The 26,632-nt window shown below is 39.9% G+C and overlaps 1 protein-coding gene across 1 annotated transcript in view; it reads left to right on the forward strand.

Moving 5' to 3' along the window:
- LOC117750877 (receptor tyrosine-protein kinase erbB-4-like) overlaps positions 1-26,632 on the forward strand; it is a 268,118-nt gene that overhangs the window by 206,106 nt on the left and 35,380 nt on the right. Inside the window, exons 15-20 of the mRNA XM_034562299.1 lie at positions 8,116-8,270; positions 10,372-10,416; positions 12,734-12,866; positions 16,663-16,785; positions 18,833-18,931; positions 21,599-21,784. Of these exons, the coding sequence (XP_034418190.1) occupies positions 8,116-8,270; positions 10,372-10,416; positions 12,734-12,866; positions 16,663-16,785; positions 18,833-18,931; positions 21,599-21,784 (741 nt within the window). The remainder of the gene's footprint in view (positions 1-8,115; positions 8,271-10,371; positions 10,417-12,733; positions 12,867-16,662; positions 16,786-18,832; positions 18,932-21,598; positions 21,785-26,632) is intronic.

The raw sequence follows: 26,632 nt of genomic DNA on the forward strand, positions 1-26,632 counted from the left end.
AGCCATTATTTCTTCTTTTCAATTAAAAGCAATTGATTGTTTTTCATCCAAGAGGCTTTTGTAGCACAAGCTCTTAGAGAAACATGGACTCTCTTTGAAATATTGTTTGGTCGCAGCTGTACATTAGAAAAACGCCAGAGTGGAAGGAAAATCCCTGACCTTCATTTCTGTATGCCTCTCCTGCACACTCCACCCACAGCCACATGAGGCCCCTGACCCTGCGCTTTCTCTTAAAATCGTATCTCGCTGTTTGATAGAGAGGGATGATTTGCGACAGATGCAAGCCAGAAGGGCCATGTGCTGTCTTCGGTGTCGCATCACACTCTGTCAGATAGTTTGCCCAATACAGTTTGGAAGTAGTTGTTTCCAGAACTTCTGTAGTGTGTTTGTGTAAGTGTGCAAACATGGGAAGCAAAGGCCAATTTTGGTTGCTGGCTTGAGTTGTTGTTGGATGAGATTTGGTGGTTTGATTATCTTGGCTGTCAGTTTGATACCCCACAACCCTGCACTTGGCCTGTTAGACAAAAGATGGGGAGATGAGTGCTGAAAAGAGAATAAAATGAAACAGATTGCATGTGGCTCTCTTCCAGCAGCTTAAGAAAATCTGGGAAGAAAAACTTGCAGCAGTCAAAGTACTCTGTAATGATTTCCATTACAACTAGTTAATTAGAATGAATGCAAAATAAATAGAGGCTGTGTTAACATCCCCATTGTTCTTTTTTTGTGCATATAGACAATTATTCAATACTGGAAAGTGTTAGATTCTTAACATGAATTGATTCATTACTTTCAACAACTGTTTCTTATGGGATTCAGCCTGTGTGTGTGTGTGTGTGTGTGTGCGTTTGTTTGTGTGTGCGTGTGCGCGTGTGTGTGTGCGTGTGTTGTGTGCATGTGTCTTGTCAAGCTGTCCCAGAGTAACCTGTTGCACCACAAATGGATTACAGCAATCATGTTATGGCCACAGAGCCCATAGCAATTACATTACGGCTTACACACAGAGTTATTTGATAGGCCTAATTCCCTCTACAGAGAGAGATTGGAGATATGACTATATCCATGAGGCTATGCTATGGACAAAATAAGTGAGAGTGGTAGATCTAGAGTAGCTAAGGTTGCTAACGTTTCACAACTGACACTGAAAACTTAAGCTCAATTTGAGTATCCTGTTGAATACCTTAATCCTAGGCAACAATTGAGATTTGTAATGCATTACTGTAATGCATAACTTGTGACGTTAGTCATTTTAACCGGCGACATCTGTTAACCAGTAGTGATTCTGGTGTCTTTAAACTTCTGTAAAATTCCCAGTACAAAGTAAAACTCACTCCTCACTATTTAGCTACCGTGCTTACACTTATCCTAATATAGATTGTATTTGTTTTGCTGGCCATCCACAAATAATTGTAAAAAATCCCATCATTGTCAGTTTTCACATGTTTCCATCTTCTTATCCTGTATCTACATGCTTTACTTTACACACTTTGCCTTTTAAAATATCCCTACAGTATTTTCTTAGTGATCAGGTGTGTTTGAGAAAGATAACTCTATGCCCCTTTCCTCCAGCAAGGAATCTCCTATCGTCCATCTTTTTACATCTATTCTTTGTTCTCATTTTCTCTCTTATCTCATATATGTTTCTTTTAACTTTAAAACAAGCTGGAAAGCTGTTCCATTGAGTAATGTTTTCAAAAAAATCAACTAGCTTCTAAAAGGTCCTCCTATGTTTTGAAAATGTTGCAACACTTAGATAGTGAACACACTTGTCTAATTAAGATACATTTGAATGGAGTGGATATATGCCTTGTATGATAACTGAATTGAATTGCCATATTTATAGGAGCTAACATTTCCTATTTGTACCATTGTTACTTTTCGACCTCCTCTCCCATCTATGCTTGTTAAATCCACCTCATCATTAATGCTTAAACTATTTAGTGATGTAATGTGGGAGAATATTTACAGACTACAGCAGATACACAGCTTGGTCTTTGCATTATATCATAGTAAAATGTCTTCTTCCTTCCCGATGCACCTGATCATGCCTTGAAAAGGCTTTTTTTATGGCTGCCCATCTTGACCATAAACTCTGACACCGTAAAGATGAATTGTCAGTCTGCCTGAGATGCTGGTGTTTTTGAATGAAAGGGGAGAGATAGAAGTATTAATTTTCTCACACAAACAGCTCACACAAACTTTGGTGTTTAGTGCACAAGCAGACCAATTTAAATTTACAGCAGGGTACTTTTGCCTCGACGCTGTCACTTTTTCGATGTCCCGATACCCTGCTGGACCAAACACTGTTTGTTTGCTCTGTCACATAATTTAGCTTGCTGATGTGATGGTACTAATGGATACACACACACACACACATACAGGCACACTCATACGTACACACACATACGTACAAACCAATAGCAACGGGTGGGAAGACACTCAGAAAAGCGAAGTGCCAGGCTCAATGCTAAAGCCAGTGGGAGCAGCAAGACTTTCAATTTGCATAATTATACCGGGGGGGTGCATGTTCATATACATACACACACACACACACACACACACAAGATACAGAGATACCACGCAGAGTTGTTAGAGTACATGCACTCAAACACACACGCTTACAAGCCCTTGCACAGACACTACTTCTGGTTATGTATGAAAAAGCACTCATACACACTCCTCCACTTGCAAAAGGATAATTATCTGCCTTCGCTATCATCTTTTCACCTTGTTTGTCCCTTGTTTATTGCGAAAAGTGTCTGTGATTCTGTCCTACCTGTCACGTATACAGTGTGTGTAAATGCGTGTGTTAATTATTGTGTGCAATTTGGACATCCATATAAGTGTATGTTACTTGAATGTACAATTGTTGATCCGATTTCCACTTACTTTGCATATGTATGCGTGTGTAATTAGGTACTTTTAGGTATGAAGTGCTTTACTCAAGTACTTTACTTAAGTATAATTTTACTTGAGTGTTTCCATTTTGTGCTACGTGTGCTTCTACTCTAACACAATTCAGAGGGAAATATTGCACGTTTTAATCCAGACAGCTATAGTTTCTAGTTACTATTCAGATAAAAATTGTTACGATAAAAAACATAAGCCTTTTGTTTGGACCCCATGTCACATTTCAGATGTCTGAGTAGTTAACAATTCCAAAATTCTGAGATGATTTAATTCAATTGACCCCTCAGATGTGTTCCTTTGGAATGGATAATATCATAACTTTGGAAAGTTCAGTAATTACAATGATATAAATGGCAAATATAACCAGAAAGGTGCTCTCAGTAGAGATCAGATCTCTGCCAGGTTTGTCTGCAATGACCACTTCTGTAATGTTTTAATTATTAAAAATTGACCCTAGGTTGTCTATTAGTATCACAGGAGTTTTTTTATCAACAACTGATCAACACTAATTTTAGTCTATGCAGCTGTCTGCACTGACTCTGTGCAGCTGAATATTAGTTAGGGTCTGAGCAACTGACATAGTCAGTCCGAGAGGACCCTATTGTTATTCTTAGGGGAACATTGAGCACATATTTGGGGTACTTGACATGCTCGAAAACTCACCAAATTTAGCACACTTGTCAGGCTTGGTTAAAATAGCCATCTGATAACAATTAAAAAAATCTTTTTGATATCTCATTGTGTTAAGGAGATATGGACCAATGAACCTCTTATGGGAGTGTCTTGTTTTTCAATGCTCATAACTTCAACACTATTTGGACTTATCATTCCAGATATATTTGCACATTGCATTCTGTAACATGCCCCAAAAATCTTGTGCGATTTAAACACTAGGGGATGCTACAGTAATTCAGTCAATTTTGGCGTTTTTGTCATTTTTCGCCGTGGACCCCAATACACACAATATTTGTGGTTCGCTATTTTATAGAAAGTTGCTGTAACTCCAAGGTACATCATCCAATCCGCCCAAAAAATCTCATGCATGATGCCGGTCCAGGCCTGAGCACATTTACGAAGAAACGTTTGAATTCGTCATAGGAACACCTACTGGCAAAAGGAAATGACACGTTTTATACTATGAAGTATTACTCCTAGTCTACTCTTTAGACAACTGAGACTGTGGTGCATTGTGGTAGAATAAGCATTCTGTAAGCATAAGGTCATAGGTTTGACTCTCAGCAAGGCCTAATTCTGGCGTCACTCTATGAACTTTAAGAGTTTTTCGTTTAAGTTTACTCACTTGCTGGGACTGTACATTTTCTAGCAAACAACATTAAACACTATGTTCAGATTATCATAGCGCCTCCTACTGGCGAAAGGAAATCAGCGTAAAATGCATTGGCTGTACATGTAATTCACACAACGTGGTCTACACTTCACGTAGAGACACATGAGGCATGTATATGTTCACATTGTCATAGCGCCACCTACTAGCTCCACTGGACATCCTCGAATCTGCCCCAAACTTGTCATGCTTGATAAAAGTCACAGCCTGAGGATATCGACAAGCCTATTTTCACTTAAAGTCAAAGCAACACCTACTGGCGAAAAGAAATCAGCATTATGTGACAAACGGCACCTGCTTTACATGACATTTACACAACATGGTCTACCCGTCAAGTAGAGAAACACGATGCATGTTGTCGAGCGTGTCGTCTAGCACCGCACGGCGGATACAGGAACCGGTGGGGTATTCGCAAAGCGTAATTTCCTGCATTGTGCACTCCACGAGGGAAAATACGTCCGACTTGCAGGCCGACGTTCTCGGCCAAGCGGGCAGGAGCGAGGACCCGTTCATCGCTGCTCGCAGCTTTAATTACATATAGTTACCGCAGATTCGATAAGTATAAGGACAGAGTTGTCACTAATAAGTGTATAGCTCTCCTCATCGAAGACGGGCTCCATTCTAGTCAGCACTCGGTTCAGTTGGTCAATTATAAAGGGGTGATTATGCAAACACACTTATGTACATGCATACATACAATTTCCTTGCCGTGCAAATCTACAGAGGAACCCTAACGGAATAAAGATTCACTTAAGAGGAGTGAGTAGTCAGTCAATGAAGATATTTAATAATAAAATGTGTTTTTCAATTCATCAATACAACCATGAGAGGTCCTTGAGCATAGTCTTAAATGAGCACCATAAATAGTAGGCTGATGCGTACAAAAGTATGCAAAATAACCTGTGGAGAGATAGACAGATGCACACGCCAGCACACAGATAATCGAACACAGTCAGGGCCAACCTTTCTAACTTTGCCTTTTTACACGACTGCAATGGATTTTGAAATAAAGCAGTCAATATGTGATTGAAGTGTAGACTTTATTTCAATAGATATAACTAAAATGGCATTAACTGTTTAGGAATTACAGACATGTTTACACAGTCCCCCACATTTTCAGAGGTTCAGAAGTAATTGGAAAAACTAACATAATAGTGAATATAATGATCATTTTTAATACTTGTAAATTTAAAATTGTTTGCACTCAATGATTACTTGAAGTCTCACGCTTATTGTCTTGTACACCTTGAGATGCTTTGCCAGGCCTTTATTGCAGCCGCCTTCGGTTGCTGCTTGTTTGTGGGTCTTTCTACCTTCACTTGTAGTAAATGAAAAGCATGCTCACTTGGGTTGAGATCAGGTGACTGACTTAGCCATTGAAGAATATTCAATTTATTTGCCTTGAGAAGCTCTTGGGCTGTTTTCACAGTAAGTTTTGGGTCATTGTCCATCTGTACTGAGAAGCGCCATTTGGCTGAATTTGAGCAGATACTACAGCCCTAAACACCTCAAAACTCATCCTGCTACTTCTATCAGCTGTGACATCATCAATGAACACTAGTGACACAGTTACATTGGCAGCCATACAAGCCCATGCCAAAGCACTGCCTCCACCATGTTAAACAGCTGATGTGGTTTGCTTCGGATCAGGAGCTGTTCCTTTCCTTCTCTACACTTTTCTCTTCCCATAATTCTGGTACAAGTTAATGTTGATTTCATCTTCCAAAGAACCTTCATCTAAAACTGATCAGGCTTATTCAGATGTTTTCTGGCAAAGTCTAATCTGACCTTGTTGTAAACCTTCTGTATTCAGATTCATGAAGGCCTCTCTTGATTGTACACTTTGCCAAAGACACGCCTTCCTCCTCCAGAGTATTCTTGACCTCAGTATTCATGTTATGAAAGGTGTTGCTTCATCAAGGAAATCTGCTACATCTACTTTACATGGATATCCGTGGTCCTCCGGGCCTTTTGGTGTAGCTGAGCTTGCCGGTACATTCTTATTTTTAGGAATGTACCAAACTTTTGATTTACATTACATGTCATTAATCCTAATGTTTCTGCTGTCTGCCTAATAGTTTTGTGCAGTTCATCAGCCTTTTTCATGGCCTTCTCCACTTGCATTGACACCTCTTTAGTCCTCATGCTGAGAGTTCCCTGGACCTAAAATGTAACATTTTGAATCACTCCAGACCTTTTTACATTACATTTAGCTGACGCTTTTATCGAAGGCGACTTACAATCATACACCGCAGGTGAGCAATTCAGGGTTATGTGTCTTGCTCAAGGACACATCGACATGGGCTAGCAGAGCCGGGGATCGAACCGCCGGTACTCTGACCCACAGTTGACCCAGTGTTTTTTTATCTGCTTAATTTGTCATGAAATAACAAGGGAATGAAACCATTTGTAAGACAATTGTCCAATTAGTTTTGAGCCTCTGAAAATGTGGGGGACTGTAAAAATGGTTGTAATTCCTAAACAGTTAATGAAATAGTTGTGTTTTATCCATTGAATCAAAGCAGTGTACACTTCAACCACACATGGACTGTGTCATCTCAAATCTGTGTAAACTTGTGTCAAGAGGAAAATAAGTAAAATTGTGTCACACTCCAAATACTTTTGGCCCTGACTGTACACTCCTCAGGCTACGCCTGGCAGAAATAATGATGATATATCAGTCACCCTTACTGCAGAAGTAGTACTTTTACTTCTGATACTTTTGATTTCAGTTAATTTTTTCAAGAATACTTAATTTCTGTACTTTTACACAATTACAATTTGAAATGCAGAACATGTACTTGACATAATTGTTCTATTATTATACTGGTACTTTTACTTAATTAAAGAAAATGTATACTTCTTCCACTGGTGTGTGTGTGTGTGTGTGTGTGTGTGTGTGTGTGTGTGTGTGTGTGTGTGTGTGTGTGTGTGTGTGTGTGTGTGTGTGTGTGTGTGTGTGTGTGTGTGTGTGAGTGTGTGTGTGTGAGGTGTTTGTCAATGAGAAGTTCTTTAGACCTTTTGATGATACGAGGCGTGTGTGGGAGAGCTCTTTGCCTCTCTTCCTCTCCTCCCCTACCTCCTTCCTCGCCTATATTAGCTCTATAAATCCTGTTCTAGGCGGATTCTTATGGTCATTGTGTGTGCTGTGAGCGATGGTTATTATCTGCCTGCTCTGCTCGCACTGCTTTATGCGTCTTGCCTGCTCCCTCCCTCCCGTCCCTTTTTCTCTCTCTTATTCACATTATATCTTGCTCGCTCTTACTGCCTATCCCCTTTACTGTGGTATTCTGCTTCCAAGTCCACTCTCTCTCCCTTACTTCCCCTTAATACTCTCCAATACTTTTCACCTTCTGTCTTTTGCTCTTTGTAATCTCTTTCGTTCACAAGCTTTCACAGCTAGACAAGCACAACAATTTAATCTATAAAGCTGCTAAGAAACCTGCACTTGGCAAGTTATTGATGTAGAAAAATGCCCATCAATCAGTCTATATTACATACACACTGAGGCTACAGCAGATATTTCGTCCCCTAAATTTGTGACGCCACAGATTTGTCCTTTATGCCAAGCTTCATGATGTCAAGTGTAGTTATAGTAAAGTTTCTACACAGGAATGTTTTTATTAAATCTATCCAGTAAAAACTGTCTACATCTGTGAGAGAAAGCTGTCCAGAGACAAGGCTTACTAGAAATTACTCATAATCATTATGATAATAATAACAATAAAATTAATATAGCTGTCAGTCAACAAAGTTAGTCGATGATTTCTTTATGCATACACGTGTACATGTTATGCATAACTATGTTTTCAAAATAAAAATGTACATCTAAATAGAAAATGCATTTTCTTCATTTTCCACAGGGCCCAGAGCGATGTGTGGAATGCGTCCATTTCAAAGATGGTCCTAATTGTGTTGAAAAGTGTCCCGATGGCCTGCAGGGTGCCAACAGTTTCATCTTCAAGTATGCAGAAGCCAACAATGAATGCCATCCCTGTCATGCCAACTGCACCCAGGGGTAAGAACATTCAGGACCAGGACTGGTCAGAGGTGTTGGATTCAATGGTCCAAGTAATATCTCTTACAAAAGCAATACATTTCTACCTTTCCTTCATAAATCAGAAGTCGGATCCTTCAATCTATAAAAGATGAATGAAACCAACCAATAATCATTTATCCAGATAAAACTGAAAATATATTCAACATATATACAATTTGTCATCTTACATGGTTTAAGAGGATCCAATGGGAGATGGTGTGATACATACCACTGCCACTGTAACACTGACGTTACTGAGTGGGTATATGAAACACATTTATACCAGTGAGCAATTACAAACCGTCTCAACAAAACTGACGTGTGAAGCGAAGAGCTAGAGAGTCCAAAATGTATAAAGCACAGTATTAGTTTTATTGCACCTTGCAGTTTTATAAAACATAGTAAAAAAAAAATAGTAAGTGCATTTGGCTCTCATATACATAGTGGTTTATTAGTGCATATTCAGAAATATTCACTTTCACTATCCACGTCCTGCAGACATAAAATTAGGATCCAACATCTTGCATAATAAAATAGATTAATAAAGAGTCTAAGCAAAAAATGAGAGAGAAGAGATTAGGAATGAAAGTTGGAGGAGTCAGTGCCACTCTCCATTGCTCACTAGCCGCTGATCACTCAATGTAACATTCAACAAGGATTGGAAAGACATAATTTTTTTATTGAATTCCACAGGGAGTTTACGTCACTTGAGTGTTATTTCTACGCTCCTGAGTGACAGCCTCCAGCTTGCTCGAGCATAGCAATGTAGTCGTAAATGGAAAACACCAGGCTGACACTTTGTCAGAGGTATAGCTTCGTAAGCAGATCCACCTCTCAAAAAAACAAGCTGGTGTAGGGAGAGGAAAGGGAGAGAGATAGACCAAAAGGCGAAGAGACAGACACAGGGATGAAACCAATATCCCTCACTTCTAAATATTCAAAGGAGCCTCCGAGTTTTTGCGCTGATTTTAAGACTGTCAGATGCCGTAGTGCACAGTACACATGGGAAATTTGAAACATCCACACAGGAGGACTGGTGAAATTTCCAGCAGAGATCTTTGCTTTCTATCTGTAGACAATGTAGCTTTGTAATCTTTCACCCATGTGGAACACACTGAAACTGAACCACGAGGATGAAGTTGTGACTTATACATGCTTACACTCGCACACATACACACACACACACACACACACACACACACACACACACACACACATCGTATGTTTTAACAGACAGCAATAAAGGCTGTAGTTGACAGATAAGAGAAACCAATAAATCCTGGCTTAAGGTAGCTTGTAGTGTCAGGGATATGACCAGCACACCAAAGTCCCTACTTGAATGTGAAGAAAGAAGGTACTTCTACAATAAATGGACAGATACAAAGTAATTCAGTTCCATTCAGTTGGAATGCATTCAGATTCACTGCAGAGCAAATGTCTTTACTCAAAGTAACTCAAAGTAACTTGAATTTATACGTTTTTGACACTTTCCCTTTAGTTTGTCTGTCCCTGTGAGTTACTGTACAGTCAGCTATCGAGCCTTTAACACAGGAAAACATCCAGCCCCCACCAGACAAATAAAAGCGCACTCTGTGCATCACGACTGGTGAAGAAGGAAAACTAGTAGGGAATACATCCCAAAATCTTAACTAACTAACTCCATGAACTTCAAAATGGAGTATGTATTATATATATATTGTAGTATTGTTCTCTAACAACTTAACAAATTGAGTTTCCTATTAAATAATGAATAATACAAAGGTGCATTTTATTTTTGAATATTATATCCCTGATCTGTAAATGTTGCCAAAGTTGTGAGCTGTAATACAGTAGGTGTGCATAAAAAAACTGAGTGACCTACATCTATATGTCCCATGACATGGGTTGCATTATCAAGCAAGCAAATAGAAAAAGGCCACTGAGGGAAAATATATATGGGTTAAGGGTTAAGATCTTTTGTTATCATTAACCAGTATTAATGTATTGCTTTGCTCAACTCCAGGTCTCATCATTCTCAGATATGGCAAACTATGAATGTTGTTTGTCTAACTTTTCTTTTGTCCTGTGTTTGTTTACTTAGATGCATTGGACCAAGACTGCAGGACTGTATTGGCTGGATGGACAGGTACAACATTATTTTCCGTGGAGTGCCTTTCATACAAAAACACATCTACACAGCACACACCATGTATACACACACACGCACACACACACATACAAAAGAATCACAGTAAGCAACGTGTCTGATTAATAGTTAGCTCTATGGTCCAAAATCCCTGAGTGTCCTTAATGCCTCTCTTTGCGTGCAGGTTTGTGTGTGTGTGTGTGTGTGTGCAAGCAATTTGCCTGGTTCTTGATAAATTGATAGTGCTTTAGCTTTTGTTCTGAGGCTACTGAGAGGGTGAGGGAACAAATGCAGTTTACAGCGAATGGATTCAAGATTTCATAAGAGAAACAGTTTGGGCTCTGAGAATTGTTGGGTGGTGTTTGCGGTATTTAAAGGAAAAAACAAGGCTTATAGGCAGGGTGAGCAGCCAACACAGAACTTACTGATGAATTTGGAGATCTGCAGCACAACACTGCCAAAATAACAGAATCGTGCAGCAGGCTAAAACAGTGTGATAACACAGACCATCATAATGCAGATATATGCAGATTATCTTGCCGTGTAGCAGGAGGCTTCAGAAGAAATATCCATACAGTCACATAAATAGACAGAAATCAAACTGATAGCCATTCAGTGCTGATTCAGTCAGGAACCTTTTATTCAGACCAATAGATCCGTAAGAAGATGCGAGTAATTTCAGAGCAAATCTTCACGCCTTTTAGAGATCCAACCTTCTCCTTCTGAAATAGTCTTTGGGAGAACAACAAGAGGGATGGGGACTGCAGCAGATGGGGAAATGATCAGGCCTTATCGTATCTCCGATAGCTCGGGCTAGGATACAACTGTAGATGCCCAGCAAACCCCATGCTTAGCTTCCTGCCCTGAGGTCTCATGGATCTTGTAGATCTGTTACCGGTTGGAGGTATTGGCTTTTGGGCACAACAAAAATGGCTTATCAGCAATACATGATTAAACTAGGCCTTCAAAGGCCATCACACCACCTGGCATTAACGTGCATCTTGTGTCAAGATTGTAAGCATATCTGATTGAACTGGATTAATCACTTCATGTCACTTACTCATGTAATATTCAGTTTGATAAAATTGACTTCCTCATTTAACATGTTCCCATTTGGCAGTACCTTTCCAATTTGATTCAAGACCATCAGAGCTGCCTGTTGTCTGATATATCTGTGCTCCCTGATTGGCTCCTTGTGCATGAATGCATTTGGTCGTGCGTCAAATTGTGGGTGACCTTTCTTGTTGACTGATTATAGACTGATTATAATGGACGAGTCCGAGACACATACTAACACATGCACACACTTGTATTGGTTTTTAGATTATACCTGTTGATTAAATATGAAGCTCGAAACGGGTGGATATAGTAAGCCTGGCGTTGTCCAAAGTACCTACAGTGCCACCAAATCTAAAGCCCACTTTTTAATACGGAGATAACATGTTCATTTCTAAGCTGATAGGCTAAACTAAACTAACTTATCCCTCTTGCTCTAAATTCATGTTTAGTAAACAGATATGAGAGTGGTATTGATCTTCTCAGCTAACTGTCAGCAAGAAAGCAAAGAAGCATATTTTAAAGTATTCCTTCGAAGAATCGTGACCATGATATATTTACATTTAGAAAAATTATGTTTCCAATTCTCTCTGATGGACAATCTATGTACTGTAATGGTCACACGGTATCTAAATTACCAAAGAAGCCCCTGTGATAATATTGCATGGGGTGTATTCTTGCAATTATTGCAATCTGTGGTATACAGTCCTGGCCAACAGCCTTTTTCCTTTGATTAAGAACAGAGTCTTAGTATGCCTTGATGAAATTAAGTTCTTTGATTACAGAAAAAATAAAATGGGGGGGTTGGCTAGTGGAGAGCCAACTCCTCCCGCTCATTTCTGCATAAACTCTGTAGACAGTTTGGGGAGCATAACAGGAAAACTATCGAGAGGCTTGATTTCAAATGACAGCGTCAGTATGGCGCTGATAATTCACTTTGATGATTTTTACCATGTTTTTGATCTCAGTCTTGATTTTAAAGAGAGGGCATAGAAGGATGTTTGTTACCAGATGAAACTTGGTGGGAAAAACATTAAAAAAATACAAACAAAAATGAAAAGGTTTTCAAAGGATTGCCTAAATACGCAGAGACATGTGTTTTTTGATGCCAACTTCCATCTTTTTGTCCTCATCCTCTTTAACCCCCACCCTTGGAGATACTGCTTCAGGCTGACCTCATTGCCCACATTCTCATATGTCTCTTCATCATCTACTAATTGTCCTCCTTCCTTCTTCTCCCCCTTCAATGTCTTGTCCTCAGAACCCCTCTGATCGCAGCAGGGGTGATCGGCGGCCTCTTTTTGGTGGTGATCATGGTGCTGAGCGTCGCAGTGTCTGTGCGCCGGAAGAACATCAAGAAGAAGAGAGCCCTCCGTCGCTTCCTGGAGACTGAGGTGAGAAGGGTGGTCGATAAAAAAAGGCAGAAAGGAAAAACTGGTGCATGTAGCATTGAAAGATGATGTTGTCAGAGGACTTTGCATGATAGTCAACAACTACAGACCTTTCTCTCTCCCTCCCTTCCTTTCCAAAACTCTAGAGCTATCTTTAACCAAGTCTCCTCCTTTCTCCACCATAACAACCTTCTTGACCCTCACCAGTCTGGATTCAAGGAAGGCCACTCAACTGCTGTCTCTGAGCAGCTTCACACTGCTAGAGCAGCCTCTCTCTCCTCTGTCCTTATCCTCCTAGACCTTTCTGCTGCCTTTGACACAGTGAACCACCAGATCCTTATTTCTTCCTTCCAGGACCTGGTATCTCAGGCACTGCATTCTCCCTCTTCTCATCCTACCTCAACGACCGCACTTACCGGGTAACGTGGAGAGGATCTGTGTCAGAGCCTTGTCCTCTCACTACTGGGGTCCCTCAGGGCTCAGTTCTGGGTCCTCTTCTCTTCTCTCTGTACACCAACTCTCTCGGCTCTGTCATTCGCTCGCATGGCTTCTCCTACCATAGCTACGCTGATGACACCCAACTGATCCCCTTGTTTCCCCAATCTGAAACGCCGGTAGCAGCACGAATCTCTGCCTGTCTAACTGACATCTCTCAGTGGATGTCCGCACACTAACTGAAAATTAACCCTGACAAGACTGAACTACTTTTCCTTCCAGGAAAAGGCTCTCCCACCCACAATCTGACTATTACCAACTCAGGGTTGGCTCCGACTGCCAGGAACCTCGGTGTGACACTTGACAGTCAACTCTCCCTGACAACAACATTACCGCAACGACACGCTCCTGTAGGTACATGCTGTACAACATCAGGAGAATACGACCCCTTCTCACTCAGAAGGCGGCACAGGTTCTGGTCCAGGCTCTGATCATCTCGCGTCTAGACTACTGTAACTCCCTCCTGGCAGGTCTACCTGCTAATGCCATTCGACCTCTACAGCTCATCCAGAATGCAGCTGCTCGACTGGTCTTCAACCTCCCCAAATTTACCCACACGACTCCGCTCCTCCGCGACCTTCACTGGTTACCGGTGGGCGCCCGCATCCGCTTCAAAACATTGGTACTTGCGTACCGTGCTTCGAACAGATCGGGTCCGGTCTACATCCAGGACATGGTAAAACCGTACACTCCAGCTCGTACACTTCGCTCGGCTTCTAGCTCCGTCACTGCGAGCTAAACACTTAACAAAGTCACGACTGTTTGCTGTGCTGGCTCCTCATTGATGGAATGAGCTCCCCATTGACATCAGGACAGCAAGTCTCTACACCTTCCGTCGCAAACTAAAAACACATATTTTTCCCTAGGGAAGGTAGCGCCGTAGTAGCACTTTAGTAGCACTTAAATGGCTCTTACTGATAGCACTTTGTAGTTTACATTTATTGGTGAAATAAGAGTGGAAAATATTAAAGGGAAATTAGTGAAAAGGGTAAAAATGAATAGTTTTACACGTAATTTATCATATGAGGAATTTTCCATTAATTTGAGAGAAAAACAAGATCAAAACATAGGAAATGCTTGAGGACGTTTGTCTGAATTTGTATGATTCCATGTGTGTTTGTGTGTGTAATATAACAATGTGAGAGTGTGTGCATTCATAGCACAGACACTGGCACAAATTGTACAACATTGGAGAAAGCTAGACTGAAAGACAGACAAAAAGAAAATGAGACTTCATGTCTCCAGACGGTGACTGCGGAGGTGGTCAGAAACTCTGAGGCTCAGGTGATATCTCTCCCGTAGTATATTGGAGAGGACACTTCTGTTTGGAAGAGGTATTGGGCCATACAATTAGCAGTGGTAAAGGCACTCTTCCTTTGTGTTAGAAAAAGAAGAGCACATCATCTAATACACTTGTGTGTTCATAGTGAGAATAAGGTCTGGTTTCCCCGCTTTCTACCTCTTCAGAGCACACAAGTAGCCGTAAAGTGTCTTTGCCAAAAGCTTCTATAATGACAAAATAGCACAGATATGGCTTGTACTTGTCTTGTACTGGCTTATACTTGCACTTCTCTCATATATGCACACATTTATACTCTCACTGTTTCTTGATTACTTATGTCTTTTATTCTTCACGTTATATAGCTAATGGAGAGTACTTTACAAACAGCATGCAGAAGAAGCTTGCTGTAATTCCTAATGCTGAAGTAGAATGGGCTGCAAACAATGTTAAATGGTATCTGCCAAAACGGGTGCATTTTAATCCAAAAGGAAGTATTTAATACCTGTGAGTATCTAATTAGTATCTAACTTGTAAACCCACACAATAGCGCTCACTTGTTTGACTGCTTTTTAACCAATTCTACAATGTCTCAACCACTTTTCACAATTAGTTTGTGCAATTAATGCATTAATGTTTTGCTTCCTATATGAGGCCCATTGTTTCAGTACTGCCATGTAGAGTGAGAAGGTGCACAGATCCGATGTCTGTACTGTGGCAGCTACGCAACCTCAACATTTTTAGCACTTCTAATGCTGAACAGCTCCCTGCACAGAATAGCATACAGTAGTGTGTGTGTGTGTGTGTGTGTGTGGGTGTGTGGGTGTGTGCGTGCGTGCGTGCGTGCGTGCGTGCGTGCGTGCGTGCGTGCGTGCGTGCGTGCGTGCGTGCGTGCGTGCGTGCGGACGGACGGATCATTACAAAGACATCTGTATTGTCCAGTGTGTGTATATGCTTGTGTGGCCCCCGCCTTTCTTGTTTCCACCCTGCAGAAGCTGATTTGTTATTCCATTTAAATGAAGAATGGCTATTGTTTTTAATCAAATGGTAACCATGAGCCAGAGGGACATAAGCTGCCAACCACAGCCAGGCTGATTTACACTCCTGTTCAGTTTTCCTTTCTCTGCCCTCCCTCCCGCTCTAATCTTCCACTCTTCTCCTAATTCTCCTTATATTGCTCCCTCTCTTATGCTTTTGCTTCCTCTGACTAATTCAGCCACTCGCTTCTCCATCGCTGTCTTGTTGTTGTTGTTTCTGCCACATTTCCTCTCCGCTCCCCTTCTTCCTCCCTCCCTCCCCTCATATAATCTTTCTCCCTCACTTGCTGTTAAATCTGTTTGTTCCTCCACTTGAGGAGTAATGAGACAACAAAAGTGTCAACTCCTTTTCAGCCTCCACAATTATCCACCTCCCCCACCTCTTTCTCCCGCTATTCGTCCACCTATCTCCATCTCGCTCTTCTGTTCACATATTAAATCTCTCACTTGTGATATTGAAATGGTAATAGAACTGGATCTGTCTTGTTGGGAAAAAATGTCATTGTAACACTACTGTCACCTGAAGTACTGAGCAGTTACTCATTAGGAATAGGTATTTTGCAACCAATTGCATGATAAGGTTAATGGTTTTAGATTAGATACAGTACATATTGAATTTAAATTACACTACTTTAAGAAATTATTCTTGTTGAAAGAAAAACTTGCAAGTAACTCCATCAAAGCTGTTCTTGATAAAAACTTGAGTTTGTTATGATTTCCAGGAAATTATGTTACAGTTTTTAGAAACAACCTTTTTGCAATTGATTCAAGGAACAGTTGTGTTAGTGAATATTAGCAAAAATAACTTGTTTACATAATCAAGGCATGTTATGTGGCACCATCTCCTCAAATTCATTCTTGAACATGGTAGTGTTTTGTGTTCCCAAGATTGTCTTTCAGCTAAATCACATATAATTGCTTGGCAGTATAAGTGATATCAGGTATTTCAACAATTGAATGACTACTGTTTTACTGGATGTGTTTTTAGCTGGTGGAACCTCTAACACCAAGTGGAACTGCACCAAACCAAGCCCAGCTTCGCATCCTGAAAGAGACCGAACTCAAAAGGGTGAAGATTCTCGGGTCAGGGGCCTTCGGCACTGTTTACAAGGTAAAATGTAAAATAATAGTCACTGTTTGCATGTGTTTCAGATTGTATTTGAATGAATGCTCAAGGTGAGATCATGACATGAGATCGTGAAAAAAGGAGAGACGAATTGCAGGATCATTAATGACAGGAAATGAGACGGAAGGCTGGAGGCGTGTGATGAAAAGAATAAGTAATAGCAGACACTGAGACCCCTGGGGTTACAGTGAAATAAGAGGTATCTGAGGTCACCACCAGTGTAATGATGAGTTGGGGAGAGGTAGAAAAAGACACAGCTGAAATTATAAAGAACAGAGTCTCTCACTGAAATCATCATGGGCCATTTTGTAGATCCATCCATTCACAAAATAGCACATTTATGGATCAGAGGTACGGTAGTAGAAGCGTCCTTTTTCAAATCAATATTTTGCACATTTCCTTGGGGAATCGTTGGGCATCTCTAGGCATGTTTCCTTAGTGGCCTTAAGAGAGATAGATACTGTAAATAGCCTCCTCTGGATCCTCTCGAGGAACAGTTGGTTGTTTCTGAGATATTCCCATTTGTAGGATATCCTACCTTCGGCAACATGATTGCATAATCTTATTATACTAAGCACAACACAGAGGCCACAAGTAGTATAGAGGGTCAGTTTCCAGGTTGACTTGAAAATTGAGTGTTAATTGTGTGCAAAACCTCTCTCTTTACATAAGCTCTTTTTTTGTTGAGCTGCTAAAGGTACCCTGTAGTGTTATGACCACTGGTGCCATGGAGAAACCGTGCTGCTTTGTTTGTATGTTATGTTTTACTGACACACACACAATGTTAGCACACTAGATGTAGTGCATGCAAGCCAATGAACAGGTAAAACAGAATCAGAGCACAATTAACCTGAACTGGAATTTCTCTCAGAGATTGGCCAGATATGTTGCAGTGCAATATGATGGTTCTTGGTTTCACACAATTTCTGAGTTGGAGGCGTAAACGATGCATAAACGATAAAGAATACGATTGCAAACTGAGGTTTCTAAATATTCTCAAAATCTGCATTGCAAATGTTATTATGATTGAGTATTTTATTTGGAATGAAATTCATTTTAAAATGCAGAACATGAATTCAAGTGGTAATAACTTCAGAGGATAGGCTGGACTGGTAACAAGTCAATTTCTTCATCATTTGTAAACCCCAGCACTTCCACCTGAGGCCTTTTGTTTCAATCCTCACCTGGCAGAGTTGACCAATCGACCTTGACATGGAAGTGGATAATGTGCTCTATTGGGAGGAGTTGTCCTTAATGTCGCATTGAGCTTCATCGCCATCTGGTTTACAATGGACAGTGAATGTATTAATGATACAATCTGCAAATATTGTTCAGGCTGCAATGAAAGGACGAAACATGTTTTTGGACATTTAGAAATAGTCTATGTATATGTACTGTAGCAATTTAGAGCAATGTTGCTGACATCCTGAGACATTTAAAATCATGCTAGCAAGGTAATACATTACATATCCCAAATGCAGTTAATATAAGAAGAAATACAAATTAATTCTGCTGATAAAAAGACTGTTTCAAACGCAGGCATCACATTGGAATTGCAGCTATGGGAGGACAGGTGTTTTAACTCCTTGAGCAGAGGTGTTAGTCCTTCGGTCACCAGGGAGATGTAGTCACATCAGTGCAGAACAAAGGTGGAACACATTTGGATGAAGTTGAGAGGCACATTATTTCTTTCCTCTGGTAAATGCTTTGGCCACTTTGGCAGCTGCTTAATCACTTTAATCCCACCTGAAATTGGATACTTCAAAAATGATTAAATAGTTTTGCCCAAGTTTTTTTGAAGGACAAAATCACAGTTAATCATACAGCATGCAGGACATATCATACTCTGCCCGTGAGAATATGGAAAGTATTTATTATGACAGATGACAAGTTCAAGGTGAAAAATCCTTAATTTATTAATTGAGATTCTTCCCGTTAAAATCTTTTATTATGTTTTGCTTCGTACGACGTTGGTGAGTTTGAGTTTGGTGACTTCAGTATAACGACTCATTGTCCGTTTGCGTTCCTTTAGGGTATATGGATCCCAGAGGGGGAAACCGTGAAGATCCCTGTAGCCGTTAAAATCCTAAATGAGGCCACGGGACCCAAGGCTAACGTGGAGTTCATGGACGTGAGTATCTTAAACACTCTAAAATTAAACGGAAGAACCAATAATTGACAGTTTCTTCTAGTTTTCCATCAGCTTAATTTTATACTGTATGTTATATTAACGTATTTCAAACCATGTTTGAGTAGTTCAGTCCAACAGATACAACATATACCTATCAGGCACTGTTGCATTGGTGAATTAACCCTGTGAGGTGTTAACCATCTTGTATGGTCAGATTAAAACCACGACTCAGTAATTTTTTAACCTCCATTGATGGAATGAAGACATTAAGTACTTCAGACTCCATAGACAACAGAAGAGAAACCATCAGGAGCCCCTATATACACCCACACACGCACACGCACACCCACACACGCACACACCATGCCACAGGCACCCAGCCCAGTGCAAAAGGCCCTATTTATAAAATATTCACAGCACGGCTTATTTCAAAAGGAAAATTGAAAAAAATAAGAGAAAATTATCACCCTATGATGATGCAATGTAGATGAAATAGCCTCCATCAACACACATACACATGCAAACGCAGACACTCATGTTTTGCACTTAGTTTGACAGTCTAAGAGGGAGAATTTTAGAGTGTTAGCTTTTCTATTTTTATCAGGACATCCTTGATGAATATTCTTTGTGTGTTTAATTTAATGCTCTATGCATTTTGAGGGCTTGTCTGACAATCAGAGAACCAGTGATGAGTAATGACACGATGTGGGGCTTTACTGTAGAAAGAGGGATGGAGATGTAAAACGATAATTAAGCATGTACAAGCAAAACATGCATTTAAATACTATACATTGTCTGATGTAGGCATGTCTGCACATATACAGCTTCTCACCCCAACTTCCCGCCCCACCGCGCATTCCTGTTGATATTGGTAATAAGTAGATTTAGTGATTGCATTGCAGTGTATTTCAGTGTGCTTATCATTGGAGGAGAGGAGATGGAGAAGAGATTACCCATAGAATATAGTGGAAGGGCTCCGTAATTACATCATTTAAAATAAATGACACACAAGTATCGGAAAATAACCTCAAACAAAATATTGCATGTGTTCAATTCATATACAAGCACATTTCAAGTGAACAAGGGTCAACAATTTTAAAGTAGTTAAAGTAGTTATCTCCCAATTTAATTTTTTTTTTTTAAATGGGGTTACTACTTTCATTCTCTGAAGACATATAAACACTTTCATTTAAAATTCATAGAGAATTACTTCAACAAGAGTAATTCTCACTGCACGATTAGGCCTTACATTACATATCCAGACTCCTTTATACCGATACACAAACGGACCAGACATACCCCCTTGATAAATGGTCCCAATAGTCAGTAGACTTTAGTTTGTTACTTAAAGCATTTGCTGTTGATTAAGAGTAAAAACTAATATACTATTCTATTGAAATGAATGCAACTGTGAAAGTACCATACGATGCTGTTGTTGCGGTCTTTCATTCATGGACTAAGCTCACAACTTTGAATCTATAAAATGGGTTCCACTCAGCACTACCTTAAAGATGTCCATGCATTCAAAGGTTAAGACATCGGAGTAAACCACATCACATTGACAGAGGAAACCCAGAGTTGTCCAGATTTACATGAAAGGGATCCTGTCCAACATCCTTACTGTACCGAATATACTGCCCGAACATGAACAAGGATCTGATTATACAAGTGTTGTGATACATGAGCCATAAACTGTAAATCCTAGACTGTGTTGTGGTTGTATCTCTCTGTCAGTACACTGTGGACACGTACTGTGTTATGTATTATTATGTATTATTATAGTTACACAGAATAGATGGTCTTTATATTGTGTGTGGTAGTGTTTTTGTATCATTTGTATGATACTACGATCATATTCTTGCCAACTAATGACGATATTTTTTCTTATTCTAAAAATGCCGCACATAAAGATGTTGAGACTGCAGGCAAGTTCAAAGCTCTATTAATAATGTACTCGAGCAGCTTCTTCATATGGACATATTTACTATACAGTAGCATATTCTCTAATACCAATACGAACCAGTGGAAAGACCGAATTGTCTGTTAAAGGACAGTGACACTGATTTACAGCAATCTTTGGTGTAGTTGCTACATTTTTAGTCAACTACAAAGCATGCTGACAGTCTTGTGAAGCAGTGAGTCACTTTGATGTTGAGGATATGAATAAAATGCTGCTGTTTCTGCTTGCTTCAAGGGGAACTTCAGTCTTAAACAGAATAACGGATCATATGGTCTTTGACGGTTCAGTCTCTTGTAAACACAATAAACTTAAGTCTTTGAACTGTAGCCCTTGCATTTGTCTTCTGACACTAACTGAAAGAATACCTGTTTGGGCACAATATAACACACTATTAATATGGTACTTCTCTTTACATAGATATGTTTTCTTGTTCTGAATATGCAAATAGAAACACAATCTAGTTAGTCACAAAGTCATCAAGAAAGTCCATGTTCAGCTTTATCCAAATAAGGGCGAGCACAGTGATGCCTGGGTTTTGGAACACGATCAAAAGTATCTAAGATCAGAATAACAAAATTACAGTAATGTATTTTCTGTTTGTGTTTTGCTAAAACAGTTTTCTGTTTCCTGGAATTAACAACACTCATTTCAGATGTCAACGCCCACCCTTTCCCCCACATGCCTGAGTGTGTATCTGTCTCATTCAGGAGGCCCTGATCATGGCTAGCATGGAGCACCCCCACCTGGTCCGCCTGCTGGGTGTCTGCCTGAGTCCCCCCATCCAGCTGGTCACACAACTGATGCCTCATGGGTGCCTGCTCGACTATGTCCTCGAGCACAAGGACAACATCGGATCCCAGCTGTTGCTCAATTGGTGTGTCCAGATTGCCAAGGTAAGTTTCTTGATAGTTGTTTTACTCGTGCGGTTGATTGCTTTGGTATTTGGCTAGTTGCTTGGTTAGTTATTTGGCAGGCGGGTGGATTGTCAGATCAGTAAAGGCGTGTTTGAAGTATTGATTTTGTATTGTATTGATAAGTAATGAATATTGATTGATTTTGTTACCTGAACGTTTTTTTTATCAGTGGATTGTCTTCACTGATTGCTGCTTTTTTGCTTCCTTGACTGCACCAAATATTTCCATGAGTCATACATGATGATTTGGAGTGTTGGCCATTGAACGGGATTGGCCCTTGAAGCTTTCTCGGGATAGGATGCTGTGCATTCCCGGGTCAACATGCATCGTGGGAGATGTAGTCTATGGTCACTGTACACTGTAACGCAGCATAGACCCAATGACGTGGCGGGCCTCGAGTTTGACACTCATGCCTTAGTAGATCTTTACTGCAGATTGTGTATCCTGCATACTGCATTCAGGATTATCCCTCATTCTTTTTTAAATCTTTCCGTATGCCCTGTTGTGTGTCTCAGCTAGAAGAGGCCAAGTGATTCACTCCTTTACTTCCAGAGTGAAAAGCAGATATAGATAGATCTGCTGATATTTGATAAAGTGTCTGTGAGTGTGTGCTGGTGTGTGTAGAGGATTCAACAGTAGATAGTGGTGTCCCTTGCCTGCCTCTTTGGAGAACTGAAGTAAATAATTCAAAGCCTAGCTTGATTGTGGTGGTGTTTGTGGAGTGCATTTTAATTTGTTCTTATATATTTGTCAATATTAATAGTGGACAGCTCCATTTGTCTGACTCTGTCTAACACAACAATTACCACAGTGTTGATTCATCATCTGACTTGGTATTACAACCCTAACAACACCTGAGCATTTTATATATATATATACACATCATTTGATGTAATTATGTCTCCAAACATGCTGCATTTGACAGATGGCTGATGAAAATCTCATACACAGAGAGCAAAGTAATTGGTTAAAAAGCCAAAAGAAGCAGAATGAAAATGACTAAGCAGTCGCTCTAGTCCCAGATTTAATATCTGAGACCAATATTTATGTCGCCATTTTTGTATGTATCCGAGGCAGGAAGTGAGCTTCCATGTGAAAATATTAAAGCATCAATTAAACTTTGGCTCACAGTTATGATCACACCACATAAAGTGTTTGTTTTTTTGTTTATATACCTAAGGTGATCATGCATTCATTTCTGCTGTGCGGACAACATTCCCATGCTGTGTAACATTAACATGTTCCTGCTATATGGAATTAATCAAACTAATTACTTTATGGAAAAAGGATGCAGATCATCTATATACACATGAATAAATATATGACCGCTGTGAACAGTTGTCCACATGTTTGGATGTATCATTCATAAAGGGTAGATATGAGGTTGTATTATTTACCATTGTTATTCGGTGTCTCAATTGTGTATTGTTTAGTGTGTTCAATAATTGTCTGCAGCTCCTCAGGACTCAAATAGTCGCCAGGGGCCAGGTTCAAGGTGTTCACATGCTCACACAGACAAGTGTCTTACACAATGCATTCATCTGAATAATGGCAACAAGGTGAATTAGGACCACCATCAACATTTCCACATGTAGTTGTCATAATAACGTATCCCAGACTTGAGTAAAACATTTTCCCTGCATATTATGTCATTATATTCATTATGAATGTATACAGGGTCCTATGGGGCTCTCAAGGCTTGCAAGTGACAGGGCTCCACTATCTGAGCCAACATCCCTGTGGCCCTCCCACTCTGTCATGGCCGCCATCACCGCCATAGATTATTAATGGGGTGATCTGCCATGAGAGTCGTACTAATGAGCAGATTCATTAGAGCTACTACGCATGCAGGGCTCTGATGCCAGAGTGTTATTCTTTTTCTGTTCCCTGGGTCTAATTTTTATTTTATTTTTCTGCATCACTTTCTCCTCATTATGTCTGATTGCTTTTTAAATCTCCTCCTAGTTCACCCACTCTGTGGTCCTCTTGTTCATATATGGAGAGTAGTGTTGCTACAATGTCAGATGTTTGACTTTGGAACCACTCCTACAATACGAAAAGTGATACATCAAAATACGACTCCACTGCAAGACGGTGGGAAGTGCGAAAAACATCAAACAGATCTAGACAACTCCTCAAGTATCCTGACACAAATGGGTCAACTATTTTAGAGGAAGGGAAATCCATTTGAAAGAATGGTACATTTTCTTTCAGTTGGTGTTGTGATACCACTTTAATTCTTGATGTAAAATGATAAATATTTGACTTTACTTACTTAAATTTGCAATACGTTAGCACCCCCTTCTATTGCTGCTAAAATGGATTATCCCATTTATGAGCCATAACACTTTTTATCCTGAGGCAATGCTGTGTGCAGGGTGAAGCTTAAATAAATCAGAGTTAGTTATTTATACACGTGCGAAACACATGAGTTCCACATATCATCTTTTAACAAGTACTATATACTGGTATGATGGTGTCACACAGTGTAACTATACAAGTACAGTAAAAGTGTCTGTCACCTAATTTAAATGTATCTGACGTGTCTGTTTTGTAGTCTACTCTCGACTAAAAGCAGATTATCTGTTCCTAAAAAGAATGCCGGTTGAAATAAGACACAGTTTAACAGAATGGAGTATTATGTCTCAGAGTCACTTTCATCTGCAGTTTAACACTGTTAATGTGACAACACTGGCGATAATACAGTTATTGCAGTTATACTCAGAGACGACCAAAAGATACAGTAGAAGGGAAGTCATATCATTTGCCGCATTCACACAAGTTGTACATAAAAAGTGATGGTTGCCATCGCAATTCATATTTTTGCTAAATATTTAATGCAAACCTCACGTATTCTGCCTTTGAAGGAGAACTTGGTGTCCTACTACCTGTGAGACTTGTTTCGGGGGATGATGCATCATAACCATATCAATATAACACTACTGTTTAAACAGCCTCAGTAACATGGCAGCATGACCTTATCGAATCACGCTTTACAGTGAAAAATGTTTGTTTTATTTACCAGCAACATTACTGCTTTGGATTTGTGTGTGTGTGCGTGCGCGTGTGCGTGTGTGTGTGTGTATGTGTAATTTCTCTGTGTAAACCAGACTAGGCAAACATGCTCATCATACACATCCCCAGGGTTCTAATGAAAACTCAGTTCTCTCCTATGTCCTTTCTACTCTGTCTACTCCCCTTCCCCTGTCTCTCTGTTTGTATATATTTTTGCATGTGATTCTCTTATTTTGTTTTATTTATTTTGTCTTTTTTTACATTTATGTAAGAAAGCTTTCCATTCCAATCTTTTGCTGGTACAAATATGATGCTATAACTCAGGTAATAAGTTATAAGTCAGGGTTGACTTTGACTTGATTTTTGGACCGCTGTGATAAGCCACCCACTGGCCAATAATTGCATTTCTTTCCACGTTCTAAACTCCTTTTTTTATGAACAACCTCTGCCATAGCTTCATATTAATGCTGAATATGATGAACATATATTTACATTGTACTGTAAGGCAAGCCCACTATGTTTAGTTGTCAAGTCTTGTTTGGATAAATTCAAGGAATACATTTGCTATGTTTTCTACCTAAATGGGACATTGTTAGCTTTTTGCTGACTTGTCAGGCCAAGAGTAAAATATTCAACATGTACAACTTTCCAGAATAACAATTCCACCAGGACACCATTTTTTTCGAGGGCACCATTTAGCTCAGGGCAACTAAGGTCTGCCCTTGAATTAATGTGATTATCTTAATAAATTAAAATTACTCCAAGGTTTTTTCTGCCAATCAATGAATGGTGATTTAGGACACATTTCCCTTTTTGCAACAACAAGGAATGCCTTCACTCCGGCATAAAAGATAATCTTTTTTTATCTCATCAATTAAAAGCATGATGTCATTTGTTGTTTAAATGATTTAAGTTTAAAGTGATAGGCAGAAAATATGTGAAACTATCACGTTTTTCCTAGCGATAAACCATGTCGTTTTTTTTTAAACAAATATCCATCTCACCATGTTGCTGTGAGTACAACCAACCAACTTGTACGTGTTAACAAACTCTCCTTCCACTCTCTTCTCCCACACTCGTCTCCTGTAGAAAACACTTGAACTGCATTCCGATGTTTGATCCCAACCAGCACTGGCAGAGAGCACGCCTGCTCCTCGACTGCATGTTAACACATGGAGCGAGGGGCAGATCACAGGCGTCGAGCCTTTGATGCTACCAACCATTAGAAATGTCAACAAGTGTCCGCCTAGCCACTTGCTCTATCTCTCGCTGTCCCTCGCTTTCATTTCCAAGCTAATTAATTCTGAATCTTTTTTTTTGTGGTGCTCTTTCATGACTGCATAAATAAGTGTATGATCCAATGTTAGCAGCTAGAATGCTTCCCTTCCCCCGGGCCTGAAAGGCCTGTTTGAATTGAGAGAGCTGCTTAATGCACGTTGTCACCAGTTGCAATTCTCATCAAAGTGGAGGGTTGATTAGGTAGAATTTGTCGATTTTACTGCACACTGACAATCTCTACTGACACGCCAGAAGTGCAGACACGATCACCATTATTATATAATTAAGGAACATTTCAAAAAGTGGTCAAACACTTTCCCGAAAGGCAAAATCAGGTCACAGTATTTTAAAAAACCTTAAAAACATCTATATGGTAGGACATTTTAAATACCACAATGCATTGAATAATGATACCTCTGCTCATGCCAATGTAAATGCCAATTGCTCCTGTAATTGTTTTATCCCATTTAAACTGCTATAAAAGCAGCGAGGATAAGTTGAGTTGAGAGTTGGGTCCAAGATATCTCCTTGTCT

This window comes from Cyclopterus lumpus, chromosome 21 (assembly GCF_009769545.1).
Source record: "Cyclopterus lumpus isolate fCycLum1 chromosome 21, fCycLum1.pri, whole genome shotgun sequence".
Classification (NCBI taxonomy): Eukaryota; Metazoa; Chordata; class Actinopteri; order Perciformes; family Cyclopteridae; genus Cyclopterus; species Cyclopterus lumpus.